Here is an 18,269-nt window from a genome sequence, read left to right on the forward strand (position 1 = left end):
ATTTGTGTACAACGCATACCCTACATTCGTTTTGTTAAGCATTTGTGTATGTGTCAACGTCAACGTCAAACAACAGCCCGGTCCCCGTTAACACACACTCTCAATAACAGTCACAATCACGCTCAGACTCACACTCACGCACTCTCACTCCGAACATCCTGTAAGAGAAGGTTCACTCACACACCCACACACACACACACATGGATAGGCGCAGGCAAGGCACACACGTTATTCGTGCGACGTTATGAATTTGAATGCAACGGTCATTGCAGATTTTTCATTGATAAAAAGTATTTTGTCTGTGACGCTCCTCTTTGTGAGAATATGTTTACCCGCCTACGATACCATTTGCCATCATCACATACATTTAAACATCCATCCATACATACATATATACATACATACAAACAAACACAGCTAACATCTGCAGACCGCATTTTGCGTATACAGGGCCTCTGGTACGATCTGTAGCGGCCCTAAGTCCCTTTGTTAATGATGTCTTACGGAGAAGGTCTCGTTGAGTTGCACAGTGGCCAATGAACTCCGCACTCTTATTCTCCTTTTGTTTGCGATGTAAAATTTTGAATTTCATTTGAAATTTCTCGAATCGTTAAAGATAAATCTATTTAATGTATATAGACAAGACGAGTACGATTTTAATAGTTGTGTGGGCACTTCTTAGTACTAATTTATGGTTTATTGCTTTCAATTCTAAACTAACAACAATATTTATTTTAAAATACTCATTTACATTTGTACCTTGATGATGTGCTAATTACCCTATTAATACCCCTTGTAAATACCCTCTTAAGGGAGGGATTCATTCAGTAGCTGTGGCCAATGAACTCGGCACTCTGATTCTGTTAATGTATTAAGAAAAGTGAAATCTAAATATTTGAGAGTATGTATTTCAAATTGATCATTCGATTGATTGAAAAACCACCGATATTTATTTCGAAATACATACTCATTTAAAATTGTAACTTCGAAAACATTTGATCGCAACTTAAATAATTAATAATTCTGGAAATAATAATTGTTAGCAGTATAAATGTAAACTCATCAATTTTTTATGCCAACACAAATGCTTCGTTCTCCCTAGTATAGTGTATTTGGGCATGAGCTTAAGTTTTATGAGAACAGAGCTTTTCCAAGTGTTCTTTCGGCTCTCTCACAAGGGGGTTTCGGTTTAACTTGACAGATAATCAACACCTATGTATGTATGTTTGTATATTTGTACATACATACATATGTATGTCTGTATGTATAGTGCGGCGATTGCGGTTGCCGGTTTTACAGAATGGGAATGGTTCGAGTATCTACACGTGACAAGGTCCGGTTATAGGGTAATGGCTGGAGACAGGTGTGAAGTTGGCAGCAGATTCAGATACTCTGTCTATGGGCCACCCGGTATGTATGTACATACATACATATGTATATGCATATAAGCAGTATTGCGCTTCCCAGTGTGTGCGTGTGTGTGTGCAAGTGTATACATGAAGGCACATCTGTCTTTAGAAACATTTGTTTCTTTTTTTATCACAACCTACATGTATACATATGTACATACATATATACATATGTACCCACTATGTATTCTTACATATGTATGTACATAAATATGTACATACATACATATGTATGTTCTGTTCTTAGAAATACCGACGCTCACTAAAATATGCTCACCCCCCAGCTCCATGGGTAAGTCGCCTGATACGATCAGTTCCATTTAAACTGCACTGATTCCTATCGGCCCAGGTGTGGGTGGGCTGAGCAAATGGAATCCAAGGGCAGAGCGTATCCCTACACCCGTATTCGCAGCCGCCTCCCTACCCACTAATACAAGGCGCTCAGGTTCTTCAACTCTAGTCGCCTCAGGGAACCACCTTCTTGATGCAAACATACTCCTACTAGTATGTATGTATACATATTTATATGTATTATAATTGGAGTAGATGTGTGTTTTGATTTTCGGTTAATACAATAATTTAAATTCGTTTATTTAGTTAGATTTTTGTTACAATAATTGTAAAAAGTAAAATTATTTGACACAAGCAATTAACGTATAGATATTTTTAAAGTTAAATTATAACTAATATTTACGCAAAACATGTCACATAAACATACACATATACTTGCACATACATACAATGTACATAATTGTATGTGTGAATACTGTTCCCATTCCCTCTCCTCCACTTCGATTTCCCTTTCCATATAAAATATGTCAGTATATATGTATATATATGTATATATTGATATGTGCTACATATGCATGGCTGTGAACATAAAACTCTTTTTGGTTTTTTTTCTTTTTTTATTATATATTTACTAAATAAGCTCTAATTTATATGAGTTATTTTAAATTAAATTTATCAATAAAGCCTAAGTCAGCCACTCACATACATTCAACACATACATATATACCTACATACATACATATGTGGTATGCATATCATGTTAAGAAAAAGTTAAATAGCTCGTAGAGATAGAAATTTGTAACTTTTACCACTAAATACAGATTACAGATTTAAGAAAAAAAAAAACAAAACAAAGTAGATCGTTTTTCGTTTACACTTTCAATTCGATTTGGCTTTTGATTCGATCTTTAACATTAGGTTGATTTGAGAGTGTTGGATTGAATTCATGAATTGAACAGAAAACTCTTAGACTATTACAGAGCTTCAATGGAGTTACACTTATTCATAAGCTATTTCGTAACTTCTCAAAATTATTTCCCTTTAGAAAATTTCAGTTTGTACTAAATACTGACTGGTCGATGTAATTCCAACTTACGCATACTACGGGGGGGTATGCAAAGATGTATTGTAGTTCGAAAAAAAAAGAGTTGTTAGAATTGCCTTCGTGATATACATATGTAAGTAGAGATTAGATTGAATAGTAGTAGTAGTAGTAGTAGCAGTAGATGGTAGGTAGTCATTAGTTAGTACTTTTCAGGCTAAGCCGGCTTACTTAGTGGTCCAGGGGCGTGTTAGCAACAGTGGTATCGCTATCGTTATCGGTGTCGGTAACGGACTCGAAAGTAAGAATATCATACGGCAATACATACATACATACATGTATACAACGGCAAAAGTGTTGATATCGGTGAATTGTTTGTAGTTGTTGCTGTTGTTGTTGGTGTAGTATCCTAGAGTTAACTTACGTTACGTATGTATCATATAGTTAGATAATCTATGATGAATTAAACTCGATTTCCTTCGCGTGCGCTTCCCTTTGCATTTTCTCCCGTAACCGCGTCACGTCCTCGTCTATTCGAACGATCGCTCGTATTTTCTGTGAATGAATTTGAAAGTCAAGTGTTAGGGGATTCCTATTTGAATAAAACGTACGCTTTAACATTAAATGTTAAATGTAGAGAGGTAATTATAGTCTAATGGCCCAGTCCCCACGTCTTAATGACTAAAATTTCCAGTTTTTTATGCAGATGGTTTTTTTTTTTTTTTTTTTTTTTTGTACCTTCGGGCGATTATTTAAATGGCATTTTGTTTATGCTGTTTCTTTTATGACGTTTTAATTTAAAAATTTACGTTAGCCAACTGCTTGCTTATTATTAGTGCCGTGTGATCTTTTTGATTTCTAATTTCTGATTTCTTATTTCTGACTTTTGATTTCGCTCATGTAGTACTTAAATTCTAAAATCCCAACTACGCACAGACAATGAAATTAAAGACCGCTGTGGCACTAAGTACAAGAAATTTTCCAATTTGTGAGGCGTGGGACGTTCTGGTGTTGTGGTGAATCATGGGTAATACTTAATTGCCTGCGATAAGACTCAAAATATGAATGGAATGATGTATTTATGTGTGATTTCGATTTCTATTTCTATTTGGATATTGCTATTCTTATTCGGATTCGTATTCGTATTGGTTATGGCATGGGGATGTAGTATTTATAAACACGATTATTGTTGTTGTGCTAATTCTGCTTCTGTCAGGGAAAAACCAACTTGCGTCCAAGAAATAAAGGTGTATGGCACATAATGTATGTTATTACATACATATGTATATACATACATACATACATATGTATGTATGTGTGTATGTATGTAGGTATGTTTGTTGAAGGGTAATGGTAATGTGATGAGGGATGACTTTGTATTCGCATTCGTATTTGTTTAGGTGTTGACTCAATGCCGAATGCCAAAGGAAAAACGGCACAGGAAGCGTGTCCAGTTCGCAGGAATCTGAGTCATAATGGTTGAATGGGTGCATGGGTGAATGGGTGCGGGGCTTATGAATGCAAACAAAAGAGCGAGAAACGTTCTTACTTCACACAAATCTCCGGGTGTCCGTTTCCATAACCAAACCATATACGCTGGAATGTAAAGCATCGACGACAAAGCGGTGAACCAACCGAAGGCGTGCGCCCACCAAGGATAACTGTAGTCCAGATACTTAACTGGCGTCCATTGCACAATGTTGAAGAAGAAAACGCCCTGTGTTTGCGTTAGCAATAGAATAGAATCAAAAGTAAACGAGTAAGTTATAAATAGTCTAGCATAATACTTGTACATAATCTAATCTTATCAAAAGTCTGCATCACAAGATAGATTTGTTTGTGGTTTAAATTTTCTTTGACATGCTGCCAGAGTGTATTTACCAAACATATCGCTGGAGTTGTTATGCACCAACAGAACTTCCACCAGACCATGGGATAGTAGCCGATCATATCTTTGATGCCATCGTAGAATCTGTCCACGCCATAGCACCATGATATGGAAACGCACTCGAAGAATATGAGCCACAATAAGCAAAAGCCGCTTACTGCGTACGAATCGAGTATTTGGAAAATGTACATTCCGCCCTAAAAATGAACACAAAAATAAAAAGGCATGGTGACGCAATCAGATTTTTTCATAAGGAAGACTGACTAGGAAAATGGGAATCAGTAGTGGGACCAAAGTTAGTAATAAGTGTAGACAAAATCGTTGGATCAGTATCAGAGTTACAGCCAACCGAACTTACTTGGGATATGCAGGTTAACCCAACTAAGTAGCTGAGAGCGCACACAATCGCAATAAATATCTCCTTGCGTTTTCGCAGCAGCTGCGGCCATTCATCGATTATGGCTGTAATAAAGCCCTCCATAGTACAGAACTGCGAATCCAAGCCAATTAGCAGCAGCATAAAGAAGAATAGGCAAGACCATAAAGGTGATCCCGGCAGCTGCAAAACGGCCGACGGATACACGAGGAACGCCAAGCCAGGACCTGTTGAAAAACACGTAGCAACAGAAGTTAATCGGCATGAATGGAATGGAATACTTGTATTGAACATTTTCGAACCTGATGCAGCCACTTCTGCCACCGGCCTCTGTTGCTCATGAGCCATGAATCCCACCACGGAGAAGATGACAAAGCCCGCAAACATACTGGTACTGGAGTTCACCGTACACACAATCAATGCATCCCTATGGCGAAAAACAATGCATTTACATTACATTATAATCAAGAAAGGATGGGTCAAAGGTACTCTTTTGCTTAACTTACTTATAGACGTTGTTTGTGAATTTATTATAACTTCCCAGGGCCACAAGTGTGCCCAGGCCCAAGCCATATGAGAAGAAAATCTGCGTAACTGCATCAATCCATACCTTTAAATTATATATAAAATTGTTGTAGAGAAAGGTAGAAAGAGAGTCTGGAGGATAATATTTTTACCTCTGAATGTGAGAGTTTGGAAAAATTGGGAATAATATAGAATTTGATACCCTCCAGAGCACCTGGCAGAGTAATACCGCGTATGAGGAGAACGGTGAGTAGCACATATGGGAACAGAGCTGTGAAATAGACCACCTTTCCGGTCCACTTAACGCCCTTCCAGATGCAGAAGTAGCAGAGAATCCATACAAGTAACAGAGTGCCAGCCAGCTCCCAACGAATGTTGCCCATCTCCTCAATGCCCGATGATATTTGAAGAGCGCGACGCCTTGAGGTAACACAGATTTCATAATTCAGTTCCCATCACATAAATAAATATCTCAAATATATGACGTACTCCCAAAACTCTTTCACTGGATCTGTAAGCTCCGATGATGAAATGTTAGCCGCCGCCACCGAACAAATTTTTTGACTAGTTCCATTAATCATCTTGTCCCAGCAGTGCAGACTCTGGCGCTCATACTGATTGACACACTTGGCGGTGTTCCACCAATTGCTACACGTACGCCAAGGCACATCTGAATGGAGTTTTGCATTTCAGATCACACTCTAGACTATTAAGACTTTGGGCTTACCCGATCGCATCGACATGAAGAAGTAGAAGACCGCCCAGGCCAAAATGACAATGTAATAGACGTTCATCCAACAGGACATTACGGCAGCAGCATACCCGATACCTTTAAATATGGGCGCAATTTTGAACACTCCCAGACCCCCGATAGTCAACATTTGGCCCAGAGCCAGCTCCATGAAGAACATGGGTATGCCAGCCAGGAACAACGTTAGGAAGTAGGGGATCATAAAAGCACCGCCTCCATTTTTGTAACACAAATAGGGGAAACGCCAGACATTGCCCAAACCAATAGCTAGACCGACCACAGACAATATAAAGTCTAGCTTGGAAGACCATGATCCGCGCTCAGGCATCTGATCGATTTTGACCAGCTGCAAATGAATCCGAGCAATCGATCGATAACAAGAATTAGCATCAATGTGATAAATGGAAAAATGATAAATGCATATTATAGTATGTATGTGCAGTTTGTCGTGTTGATGAGATATTTTAGATTGACAGGATTTTGGAACCAACCTGTTGATTTGTGGGCGTTGCTGTCGTCGCTGTCGATTGTGCTACGGTGTTTAAGTCTTTTGGACACATCAGTTTACCCATTTCAATGGTCTCGTGTTTCTGTCTTTCCCCCCCATCGCCATCACTCCCACAATTGCTGGACATTTCCGCTTTGGCCTCTATCCCTATCTCCCTCTCTCTCTCTCTCTCTCTCTCTCGAATGTATAGATGGGTTTGTGTGTGAGTGTGTGTTGGTTCTTTTTTCTTTTTTATTTAACTATTTTTAACGAAGGTTATATGGCACAGCTGCGAATAAAAAAAAAATCGTTCAATTAAGCGCCTATTTGCAGAGCTTCACTGAAATCTGACACACACACAGATGTCCACTTTCTGGTGACACATTTGAATAGTAGTATACAAAAAAAAAAGAAGGATAATACTTATAGATCTCTCTACATATTGTTGTATCCGATATGGAACTGAACTCACTGTTAACTGTGGAAATTCATAAAAAAGCGCAATCAGATCTCTTTAAAGTTTCCTAAGAAGCCCTTCGTCATGTGACTGTCATTTTTCAAAAGGATATTTAACCGCACTCGTTGTTGTATTAAACTGCAAAGCTTTCGTTGCTTTTATTATTTATTTGTTTTTTTTTTTGTGCTGTTGTTTTATTTTTGTGGCTATTTTCACTAGCTGTATGTGTTTATATTTACATAATGGATGCAGAACTAAACGCAAAGGAATCTTGCACGCACCCACGACACCTAACAGGCCACTTGCTCACATTCAACTGAATATAACTCAGAGCATCCGTTGATATTCATGATATTCTATTCGTACCAGCGAAACGCTATTTTGTGCATCAATCAAAGCTGATATGCGAGTAATTTAAGCTAAGCTTAGATTTTCAACAAGGCTGGCTGTCATTTTTACATACAATTTAATTTAATAATGATTTACTAAGGGGGTTCCAGGCCATTGCTGAGCTACCGACCTGCTGGGCTGCCACAATGCTTGTTGGGCCTCCGAATCTGTATTTGAATCTGAATCTGTATCTAAATCTGTATCTGACTCTGACTCTGATCGCCGACCGCTGACCCCTCTGGCCGCATGCGCATAAATATATGCGGGCCCATGTCCCACACGGTTCTGGTACGGGTGCTGTCTACAGTCCGCTCCCCATTATAATAAGGTTGATATGCAGACCATACATATGTATGTATATATCTACATACATACATACATGCACACACAATCACAAACACGCAAGTGTGCTTACGAGGTTCGAGTAAAGAGTTTACGGTCCATGCTAACTAGCATTTATGAAAACTACACTGAGGGAAAGATTAACTCCCTGCAGGACCACTATCGACTCTGAAACCGCTGGCTTCGGCAAAATGACGATCTTAATCAGTGCCAGCTATAGGCTATATACCTAATTCTGTTTTTACACGGTCTTTATTTATACGATTTTGATATAACACGGTTTTTAAAATTAAAAATTTCATATATATTTCTTTAGAGATTAGGAACCAATCACCTATTTTTGCACATGATCATGCACATGCACATGGAACGAATCTACCGTGTAGAAACAGATTTAGGTGTATACTATCGATTACAAGCTTTTGGCAAAATCAGAAAATTGGAACACTCAATTGACTAGCTTTAAGGGGCGAGAGACTTTAGATCATAAAGAACTCATACCCTAATATAAAATCTTTTTGCTTTGCTCACTGTCCTCAGGGCAAATGAAAAATAGCTCTTATTATACCCTGTACCCGTAGGGTAAAAAGGGGGTTTGTGCAAAGTATGTAACATGTAGAAGGAAGCATCTCCGACCCTATAGAGTATATATATATATATATTCTGAATCAGCATGACGAGAGAAATCGATCTAGACATGTCCGTCCGTCCGTCTGTCCGCCTGTCTGGATGAACGAAAGGATCTCAGATCTCTCCTAGGTCCGAGAAAGGACGAGTTTATTTTTTTTTGGAATTTTCCCCCCCTTCCCCCGCTACAGAATTTCGTCAATACCGTCCACATTTCAAAAGTTACCTAAACCATACAAAATATATACATAATTTTCTACTTTTGTTTCAAATTTTATCGAAATTGTTTCATGCTAAGAAAAGTTATTAGGGAAACAAATTCTCTACAGTACAACCCTCACAAACTGCAGCAACAAGTGCGCTCTTCTTCTTCCTCTCTTTGCTTCTGCTATGTGCGCATATAACTCAGTGACGGAAACTAACCTGGGTACAGGGTATTCCACTGTCGGGCTTGCTCGACTGTAGCGTCCTCTCTTGTTCATTTAAAAGGGACAAAGAAAATTAACAGAAATACATGTCATCAACCACGTCGGATTAATGCTTGGATATATTTTTGATACGTAGAAATAATATTTCAATATTTTCCAAAATATATTTCGGATATGTTACTATATAACAATATCAATTATATGAAACATCCTCAAATGTGTGCCAAATGTAAACTAAAATCGTTCTGCGGGCTTAGCGAAGAATGTGTGTGTGTGTGTGTGTGTGTGTGTGTGTGTGTTTTGATCATTCCATAAAACTCATTGTAGAAGGCCCGCGATTTTTCTTTAAGTGTAGGCACTTACATATTTGTATGGATGGTCACATTAGCAATAGAACAACAGCAAACTATGTATCTCCAAACCATTTGTGGCACATCTCGCACACAAGCTCTGCTTCTGCTTCTGCCTTTAGCTTTGGCTCTGGCTTAGCTCTGGATTTGGATTGAGTTTTTGTGCATTCACAGATACAGTCGGTGTACATATGTATGTATGTATGTATCTAAATATGAGTATTATATGCATTTATGTATGTATGTATGTATGTACATATATATTTATTTTACATACTTGTGCCCTGCTAGCTCTTAAATGGCAAATACCTACACAAATCTACAATGATTCAGTCGTACTATATACATGTATGTATATATGTACATATATATGTATGTTTAACTGTATAGTATGTGCCACACACAAAAATATGCCTGCGGACGTAGAACACAAATGCCGCGATAAAATATAAATTCAATTACTTAACGGAGCATTTTCTGCCATGTATGTATGTATGCAGGGTATATATGCATGTATTGATGTATGTGCTCATCACTTACATTAGACCCACTTCCGAATCCGATTACATATAAGTAGTATGCCCATTCGTATGTACGTATGTATGTACATGTGTGGTACAAATGTGTTGTACAAATATGCCATATAGACATCAGTCGTCTATTACTGCCCAGGTGACATTCCACTTAGTTACACACATACATATGTACATATGTATGTGCATACATATCTACAGAAACACTGGTATTTTATTTTATACATTTATTACCTTTTCATGTTAATTCCTATGGCTCATCAAATGTATACCAGACTTTAAACACTTTCGATTGTTTTAGCTTTTTGAACAGCACACAAATACCAATTATCGAGAAGGACCAACAACTCATCTATAATGGCTCTCATAACATACATACTTGTATATTCTTTATTTAAGCAGGTTTAGTTTTAAGTGCGCTTAAACGAAAGGAAACTTTTTTTATGGCTCAATAGTTCTCGTTGTTCATTCCAACAGACAGATATGAACTTTAGACGATATTAGTCGTTATATGCATTACCTGTTTACCTCTTAGTAAACCTATTTTTCCCTGGGGTACTGAGTATAAAAAGTAATAGCCTCGTTCGATAAATTTAAATGAGCTTCATATTCAAAGAAAGAATGTGTATATACAAGTAGTTTTAAACTATCATATTACTTGATCAAGTCATAATAATCTTTTATTTATCAAACTCCAGCCCTTTTATGTGCATAGCCTTCTGTAAAAGCGAGTGATGCGAAGCCAATGTCCAATTTCCCATATCCTTCGAAATAAGAATATAAGTTTTTGAAAAACTACTTATTTTTAAATCAAATAGTTCGTTGTATGAAAACTATATGATATACACGTAAGCAGTTATCTGAAATGGTCAGTCTCGTCATAGTGTCGAGAGGAATCCCCGTCATGCTCATCAATAGGTATGTACCTAGTATTACATATGATCTACGATTCTTCCATCTACGCACAAAATCAATATATCCTTACATTTTTCTATAAGGGGGATAAAAATAATCAGTATGCATAGCTAAAGTATAAAAGGGCTGAAACGAGCTTTGTACTCCTAGAAATCAGATGCATATACTTGTAGTTTAAAATTTCTCCACATCAAGCTGAAGCCCTTCGTGACCCCAACTGAAGAAATTTTTTCAAAGGTATTCTTTGGCTCAATAAATAACGTAAATGCAAATTGAAAAAGCTTAATAATCAAAGAAATTAATTGTAATATAATTTTAAATGCCTCTCTAAAAACTGGCATAATTCGAAAGCGAAATTAAAATTCAAAATAAAATTTGAAACACCTGATTTCGAATATGAAGTTGGCAGCTCCTTGGATGCACCATAGAGGGGTATGTGTGTTGTCCTTTTGTTGTCCTCACAGCGCATGAGCCGACAACACTACGAAAGGACATATCAAAAGGCTGATTGTTATTTTAAAAAAATCTCCTGCGTAAGTCCCAATTCAAGCAGCTAATAAATTAAAAACTAATCAAGTCAATCAAAATGTGAGCTCATCTAATATTTCAAAAAGGGTTTAGTTCCGGAAACACTTCATCCGGTAGTTTTTGCTTGCAAATGTATATACATTTAGGAATAAATCGAGCTCTGTGAGTTCGTGTTCCATAAACAAAATCAACATAAACGAACTTCAGTGCATCACCGATGCTTTGTTAATTGATGTCAGGCCTTATTTTGCCGTGAGCAAATGGGGATTATCATCCGGATGGAGGCTTTTGGCGTGTGTTTGTTTTTGTGTTACACTTGAGTGAGAACAAGATAGAACGCTACAGTCGAGCAAGCCCGACAGTAAAATAGCCTGTACTCTCCACAAAAAAAGAAAAATTAAAAAAAAAAAATTTAAAAAAAAAATTAAATTATTAAAAAAAATTAATGAATTAATTAATTAAATTAAATTAGAATATATGTTTATGTTTAGTTTTAACAGCATACATTTACATCACGTACCTATGCGTGTTTATATGCGTGTATGTATGCAGCACAAAGTTGAACCAAAGCAGCAACAACAACAACAGCTGCGGGCAGCGCTGCCGACAGAGGCAGCGCATGAGCAGCGATTTTACTTATGGCTATAACTTTCTTCAGAATTGACCTATCATGATGAAATTTGGCACACGGACACATTAGTACTAACTGGATGTACCTACCAAAATTGATTTCAAAATTCCGAGAATTACGGAAGTTATAAGAAAAAACACGAATTGCGGGGGAGTGGGGGGGTGCATCGAAAAAAAACTCAAACTCGTACTTTCTCGGTCTTAGGAGAATATGGAAACCAAGTTTGGTTATTCTAGCTCTTATACTTTCTGAGATCCTTGCGTTCATACGGACAGACGGACAGACGGACAGACGGACAGACGGACAGACAGACGGACAGACGGACGGACGGACGGACAAGGCTATATCGACTCGGCTTCTCATCCTGATCAAGAATATATATACTTTGTGGGGTCTGCCACGCCTCCTTCTGTGTGTTACATACATGCGCACAAAACTAGTATAGCCTTTCACCCTTTGGGTACAGGCTATAAAAATCGATAGCCAGCCTCCTTATCTGGGTAGCGGTTGAAAAGTGTGTTTATATTGAGGATGCAGAAGGAAATGTGCAGGGCCTTGGGCATATGCATACACACAAGTGTTACGTACCTACACACACACGCACACACACACACGGACCTACACATCTACATAACCGTAAACACATTTAGGAACCTTTCTCTGCATTTAAATAAATATGTATTTATGAAACCTTTGAAATATTCACTCGCAATTAATTCATTATCTTATGTATAATCATTCCAGCTGTTGAGTTATGCGAGGAAGAGACATCCCATAAACAAAAAAGAAGATGATATATCCAAAGTTTGCGTCTCGCCATGTGGTGCTCATGCTCCTCTTTCTCTCCTGGACCTTTGCAGTAATGAGCATCTTCGTTCTGATGTGCGTCTTCAACAATGCCCAGCTACCGTTTTCCCTCAACTCTGGCGAGATTGGTGCCGACAGTGATAAATACACGATACCGCATAATGCGAACATCCAAAATTGGAAATACGGGCATGCCAAGAGCAGTGCCCACGATTTGAGAGAGAAGGGCAAGGAGAGCAGTGATCACAATGAAATACCGGAAATGGATATGGAAAGTCAGCACATATATATAGACGAGGTGGCAAAATTTTCAGACGCCAATGCTGATGCAGTTAAAGCAAATACTAGCGATATTATAGAGCCCGCTGAGGATCCAAAATTAACGTATAGTGTGCTCAATAGAATCGAGGTAACCAAACTTACAAAGCCTGCACCCTCAATCGATAGTGCTTCCGAAACAAACAAGAATGTGGAGTTCTTCGATGGCTTCTTCGACGACGACGACGATAATGAAAGCGATGAGCTCTATAGCCAGCAAATTGCCAGCGGAAGTGGAGCTGGGCCTGGAGCTGCAACTGAACCGCTTAGTTCTATGAAGAACTATCCGAAAAATGACGATTACGATCTGGAAACGAGAAAGTTCATAAGACGCATAAGTCTGAAGCTGTTGCAGTTGTCCAAAAGGAATGCCACCTCTCAGATGCACTATCTAAAGAATGGTAGTCCCAATCTAACAGAGAAGCCGTACAAAAGGGGTAAAACTCATAAGAGGCCCAATGGGGAGTCAAAGAGAAGCAGAACTTTTAAAAGAAAAACTAAATCGATCATGGATTCCGACCAACTGTCGACCACTTACCGGCCCCTAAGCCCAATAGCAACCTCGTCGACGATCCAAAGCACACAAAGGGGTCATCATCCAACCTCATCCGAGTCTCCGTACTGGCTGGAGACTCGCACCCGTCGTATCGTCGGCAATGAGCGGAAGAGTGCGGAGCGCTCACGACAATTGCTACTCTGTGAGAAGGACAAGGCGGGCGGTGGGGAGCTCTGTAGGATGCTGTTCAAGGGCACCTGAGTCCCAGAAATCTAACCTAATCGTAACCTTACGAGTATTTGGTATCGCACAAGAACATAGAGCATGGTGTTACTGTAGTATTATCTATTGTATTATTTTACAAGTATGTATGTATGTATGTCTGTATGTATGTCTGTACGATTATGTATTTCGATTTGACTTTGGCAGGCCGAAGCGAGCAGCCAACTAGCTAGCTAGCTAGCTAGTCTGGTAAAATAAACCAAAAAAAAAGAAGACACACACACACATAAATTACAAATTGTAGTCGGCTTGTGTTTTATTGTGACAAATGCGAAATCAGGCCACCATCAGCATAACTATCCCCATCCTCCCCACAATCCTCCTAATAAGGTAAGTTCTGACACTCACTGCAACAGCGACTGAGCTCGGGTCGTTGACGCTTACTCATACAGCGCAGGGCATAACGCAGTTCCTCAAGCATTTCCAGCCAGAGCGATCGAGTCTGGGGTATGTATGCTCCACTTGATTCAATTGCCGCTGGGCTGGGTTTTAATTGAGTTCTACCGCTGCCGCCCCCATCGCCTCCTCTGGCTCCGGCTACGTCACCGTCGTCATCGCTAATGCTTAAATGCTGTGCCTTAGTCCGATTACGAAAGTTGATCCAAAACTCAAAGAAAGCGACTACTATGGCTACCAATATTCCAGCAATGAGTACGACAAACACTCCACCTTTTAAAGGAGAACATGGAGATAATTATTAAAGACTCTTTCATCATTTCATTAATACAATTACTTCTAACCTATACTTTCCAGGCCGAGAGCATTGGCCTTCGATTGCTTCTTGCCACTTTTTCGCGTGCAGGTCTCATCCGTGTTCTTCCACCACTTATCGTATAACATTTGAATGTCGCCCTTCTCCTGAAGCTCCAATATGGCCAGTGAGATCTTGTCGCGCCAGGGTGAGCCCTTTGGTGTTGCAATGCCATAGCCTAAGCATATTGGAAAGGATGAATGAAAAACTCTAGAAACGATAGATAAGCCAAAACGTAAGCAACCTTTTGTATCCAGCAATCCCCCGATTTGAGTCAAATTGCAGTTACGCTGTACAGTATAATCGAGCATCGTGGACTCCATTAAGAACGCATAGTTCCCCTGCTTGACTCGCTCAATGCCATCCTCATAAGTCGATGTAAAGGCCGAGGGCTTCTTATTATCCATGCTGCGCCACATCTTTTTGTATGTTTCAATCATGGAATCCTAAATGGAGCATCTTTAGGAAATTTATAATAGTTCTCTTACTGATAAGTGAGCGACGTACCCGGAAAAATGTCATTGTTGATCCACTCTCCAAAGTTCCATAGGAGATTTCCGTCTGGCTAGAGAGATCCTCGGCATTTTCTATGGGAGTTATCATCCGCTCCACAGTCAAAAATGCCGCCAAATTGGCAGTATAGGAGGCAACAATTATCAGAGAGAAGAACCACCAAATGCCACTTATAATGCGTGTGGAAATGGCCTTTGGATGTATATCTGAACCCTGTTGCATTAGGGTGCCAATGGTGAACCAGAAACTATTCGAAATTGAAAACTGATTACTTATGGTTATATTTTCCAAGTCGCAGGGGTGAATGGCACGCCACTCGATTGGCGACACCTTGGCCACAACGAACATCGTTATGGACACCAGAAAGTATGCAGCTAACACATAAATCCAAATTTCGATGGCCAAGGGGTTCATGAAAGAGAAAAGTCGGGTGGGCTCAGAGGTTGGAATCTTTAAAGAGAAAAGTATATAGTTAAATAAAAGATGCAACTCAAGTTTTTTCTGGTTTGGCTACGAACTTTAAATAATATACTGATTCCTAAATTCATGAACGGTTTGGTGAAATCAATTACACTTTCCCTGGCATATGTTATGGTCATGGATCCAACGGCTAAATCTGCTTTCTAAGAATAAAAAATTCGAGTATATTATAGATCTTATGAGCAACTTCCAAGACAGATATACTCACATATTTCATTAGCTGTGCAACCATGCCATTCCATTGACCGGTTTCTGGGTCTTTGGCACCATATTTACGATCGGGCACCAAGTCCAAGATATAGTCAAATCCCACCTCATGCGATATCGTCTCCAAAATGTCCACACAAAAGCCGTAAAACCGTTCGTTTCCCGTAAAATTTTTCTCATAATGCATCATAACGTAAGGTGTTTCCTTTGAGATAAAACAAACTGTCAAATTGAGTCGGCTAGGGTCGGAGCTTTGTGCTTACTAAAATGGTAATGACCACCAATGTGACATTCATAGAGCCAGAATCAAAGAACAGAGACGGTTCAGTAATATTCAGATGTCCTTGGGGTGTCCATTCCCCAACTTTTACAATGGAGTGTTGCTTCAGTTTTATCAAATCAAGCTTAAACTGAACTCGCTGACCTTCCTTAAATTGAATGGGACCTGTAAGCCCTTTCCACTCCACCTGAATAAGATCAACATTAGAATACACAGATAATCTGCAAAAGGTAAAGTTGAATCGGATACCGCGTTTATGTAGTTTATCAAGCTGAGCCCTCCATTCCAGGGAACCTCATCATCGCAGGTCAAATTGGACAGATGTAGTGTGTGGGACTGCTCCAAGGTTTGCAGACCAATGGCAAACACATACACTGAATCATACATCAGAGCTGGGTTGGTCTGGAAATTTGAAAATTTGAAACCTTTGGTCACAATACACCCCACTAGAGGACGATGACCAACCTCAATGCCAACGGCATTTTTCAAATGAAAATTGGATTCATTGTGCTTCAATACTTGTCTGTTGTATGTTTCTATATCCTTCAGAATTTCCTTCACAGCAACATCGCTCATATCAACCAGACGATACGAAGTGATATTAACAAAATTATATTTAAAATCTTCCAGATCGAAGGTTTCCAAATCAAAGCTGGTGAACAAATAGTGATACTTATACTCATTCATTTGTTGTTGCAGAATCTGTTTTGACATTACAACATGGCAAATAATAGTATCAGAACTAAAACATAGAGTACACGATGTGTAATTCAAACTCACATTTTTCAACAGGAGCGAAATATCGGCCGAATTGGTGTCGACTATGATATTATGGATTTCCTTGTTTTTGAACTCATTTAGCACAGTGAGGTAAGTCGATGTGGAGACTTGCCGAATGTGGACTTCCGCTTGAACCGCTCGCGATAGCTGATTGAGTTCGATAATGCCTGCAAAACCATTGCCACACCAGATCCAAATAAGTGTCCTTAAAGTGAACTAATAATATACCTTACCATAGTCCTTTTCGTACAGAATACCGAACTTTGTCCAGTTTAGGTAGCGTATTACGTCAATGAAGGCATGATTCACATATTGCTGCGAAGGATGCACGTTTATGGAAAACTCCTGGGTTTTCGTATCGCTTCTACGTTCTATGTCTGGTATATCGAGAGCGTCACATATGGAATTTATGTGGGTGGCCAGAACAGAGTCCGTTGGACTAAATATGGCCTGAACGCCGCGTTCAACTTGACTGCACACTATTCATACAAAAGGGAGAGCTTACCCATCTGCATTCATATAACCCATACCATACCTTTCTGGACAGCATCGAATGAATCGTATTTGCTGACATATTGAATGTCATAGATCAACGTTGTATCGGGCAAGAGGCTCTTATCTCGATTTATCCTATAAACGGCATATTTGAATGCCAGCTCGGCATAACTTTGTTGGGCCCCATGTTTTGGAAAAAGCGCCCCTTTAAAGCAGCATAGATTGGAATGGATGGGTGGTCAAATAAACATCAGCTAGAGAGGCTGGCACCTACCAATCTTAATCACTGGCGGAGCCGACTCCACTTGGGCTAACGAAGTCAGTAAAAGGCTGAGTAGAGCCGTGTTCCCCATAATGCAGAGAAACCTTTATTTTTGAATTCCAGAGTGCAACTTATTTGTTGGCCTACTACCTGCTTCTACCAAGAAGCCACATAAATGCCCCGATATCATTGAATCAGCTGTTTGTTCCAGTGGCTAAAAAACAACCCTTGGTTGGCATTGGTGACCCCGACGGTTGTGGGCCGGTACCGCTTTCAAATGGAAAGCAGACTTGATGTTTGATAAAGAAAAGTAAGCGGGTACATTGAATTTAAAATATTTATTTTCAAAGACTTATTTTAAATAAGTTTTATATGTATTAGGTATGTGATAAATTGTCTCTTGTATATCTTAAATAACTTTTCTCCTCCATTCTGATTTCCTCGAAGTTCCACTTATGTTCGTTTATTTGACTCATATAAAGACATGAAAGTAATTTATAATTATTTATTCCTTTTTTGTTTGTTGTTTGTTTTCGCAATAACTGTTGTTGTTTTTATAATTATTTTTGTTTTTATTCTTCTCGCTAACGTTATTTTGTTTCAATATTTTCATATTTGTTGTAAATAG

General features: G+C 39.0%; 3 protein-coding genes across 3 annotated transcripts; 1 reads left to right on the forward strand and 2 right to left on the reverse strand.

The window, feature by feature from the left end:
- Positions 1 to 2,057: 2,057 nt before the first annotated feature.
- On the reverse strand, positions 2,058 to 6,814 carry LOC115627835 (sodium- and chloride-dependent GABA transporter 1). Its single transcript, XM_030523680.1, has 10 exons — positions 6,774 to 6,814; positions 6,259 to 6,628; positions 6,021 to 6,201; positions 5,684 to 5,951; positions 5,513 to 5,616; positions 5,309 to 5,433; positions 4,989 to 5,233; positions 4,624 to 4,827; positions 4,292 to 4,459; positions 2,058 to 3,297 (listed from the first exon to the last, which is right to left on the reverse strand). Exons 2-10 carry the CDS (start codon positions 6,608 to 6,610, stop codon positions 3,196 to 3,198), a joined length of 1,749 nt encoding a protein of 582 aa, XP_030379540.1. The 5' UTR covers positions 6,611 to 6,628; positions 6,774 to 6,814; the 3' UTR covers positions 2,058 to 3,195.
- Positions 6,815 to 11,304: 4,490 nt separating this feature from the next.
- On the forward strand, positions 11,305 to 14,116 carry LOC115627756. The gene is made up of 2 exons (XM_030523541.1): positions 11,305 to 11,344; positions 12,715 to 14,116. Exon 2 carries the CDS (start codon positions 12,761 to 12,763, stop codon positions 13,850 to 13,852), a length of 1,092 nt encoding a protein of 363 aa, XP_030379401.1. The 5' UTR covers positions 11,305 to 11,344; positions 12,715 to 12,760; the 3' UTR covers positions 13,853 to 14,116.
- LOC115627755 (glutamate receptor ionotropic, kainate 2) lies at positions 14,101 to 17,763 on the reverse strand. Its single transcript, XM_030523540.1, has 14 exons — positions 17,654 to 17,763; positions 17,420 to 17,584; positions 17,118 to 17,363; positions 16,885 to 17,051; positions 16,570 to 16,806; positions 16,354 to 16,506; positions 16,088 to 16,291; positions 15,826 to 16,029; positions 15,656 to 15,760; positions 15,132 to 15,587; positions 14,869 to 15,070; positions 14,614 to 14,802; positions 14,451 to 14,542; positions 14,101 to 14,315 (listed from the first exon to the last, which is right to left on the reverse strand). Exons 1-14 carry the CDS (start codon positions 17,730 to 17,732, stop codon positions 14,196 to 14,198), a joined length of 2,619 nt encoding a protein of 872 aa, XP_030379400.1. The 5' UTR covers positions 17,733 to 17,763; the 3' UTR covers positions 14,101 to 14,195.
- Between the last annotated feature and the right edge of the window lie 506 nt (positions 17,764 to 18,269).

This window comes from Scaptodrosophila lebanonensis, unplaced genomic scaffold (assembly GCF_003285725.1).
Source record: "Scaptodrosophila lebanonensis strain 11010-0011.00,11010-0021.00 unplaced genomic scaffold, SlebRS2 tig00000098-arrow-pilon, whole genome shotgun sequence".
Lineage (NCBI taxonomy): Eukaryota > Metazoa > Arthropoda > Insecta > Diptera > Drosophilidae > Scaptodrosophila > Scaptodrosophila lebanonensis.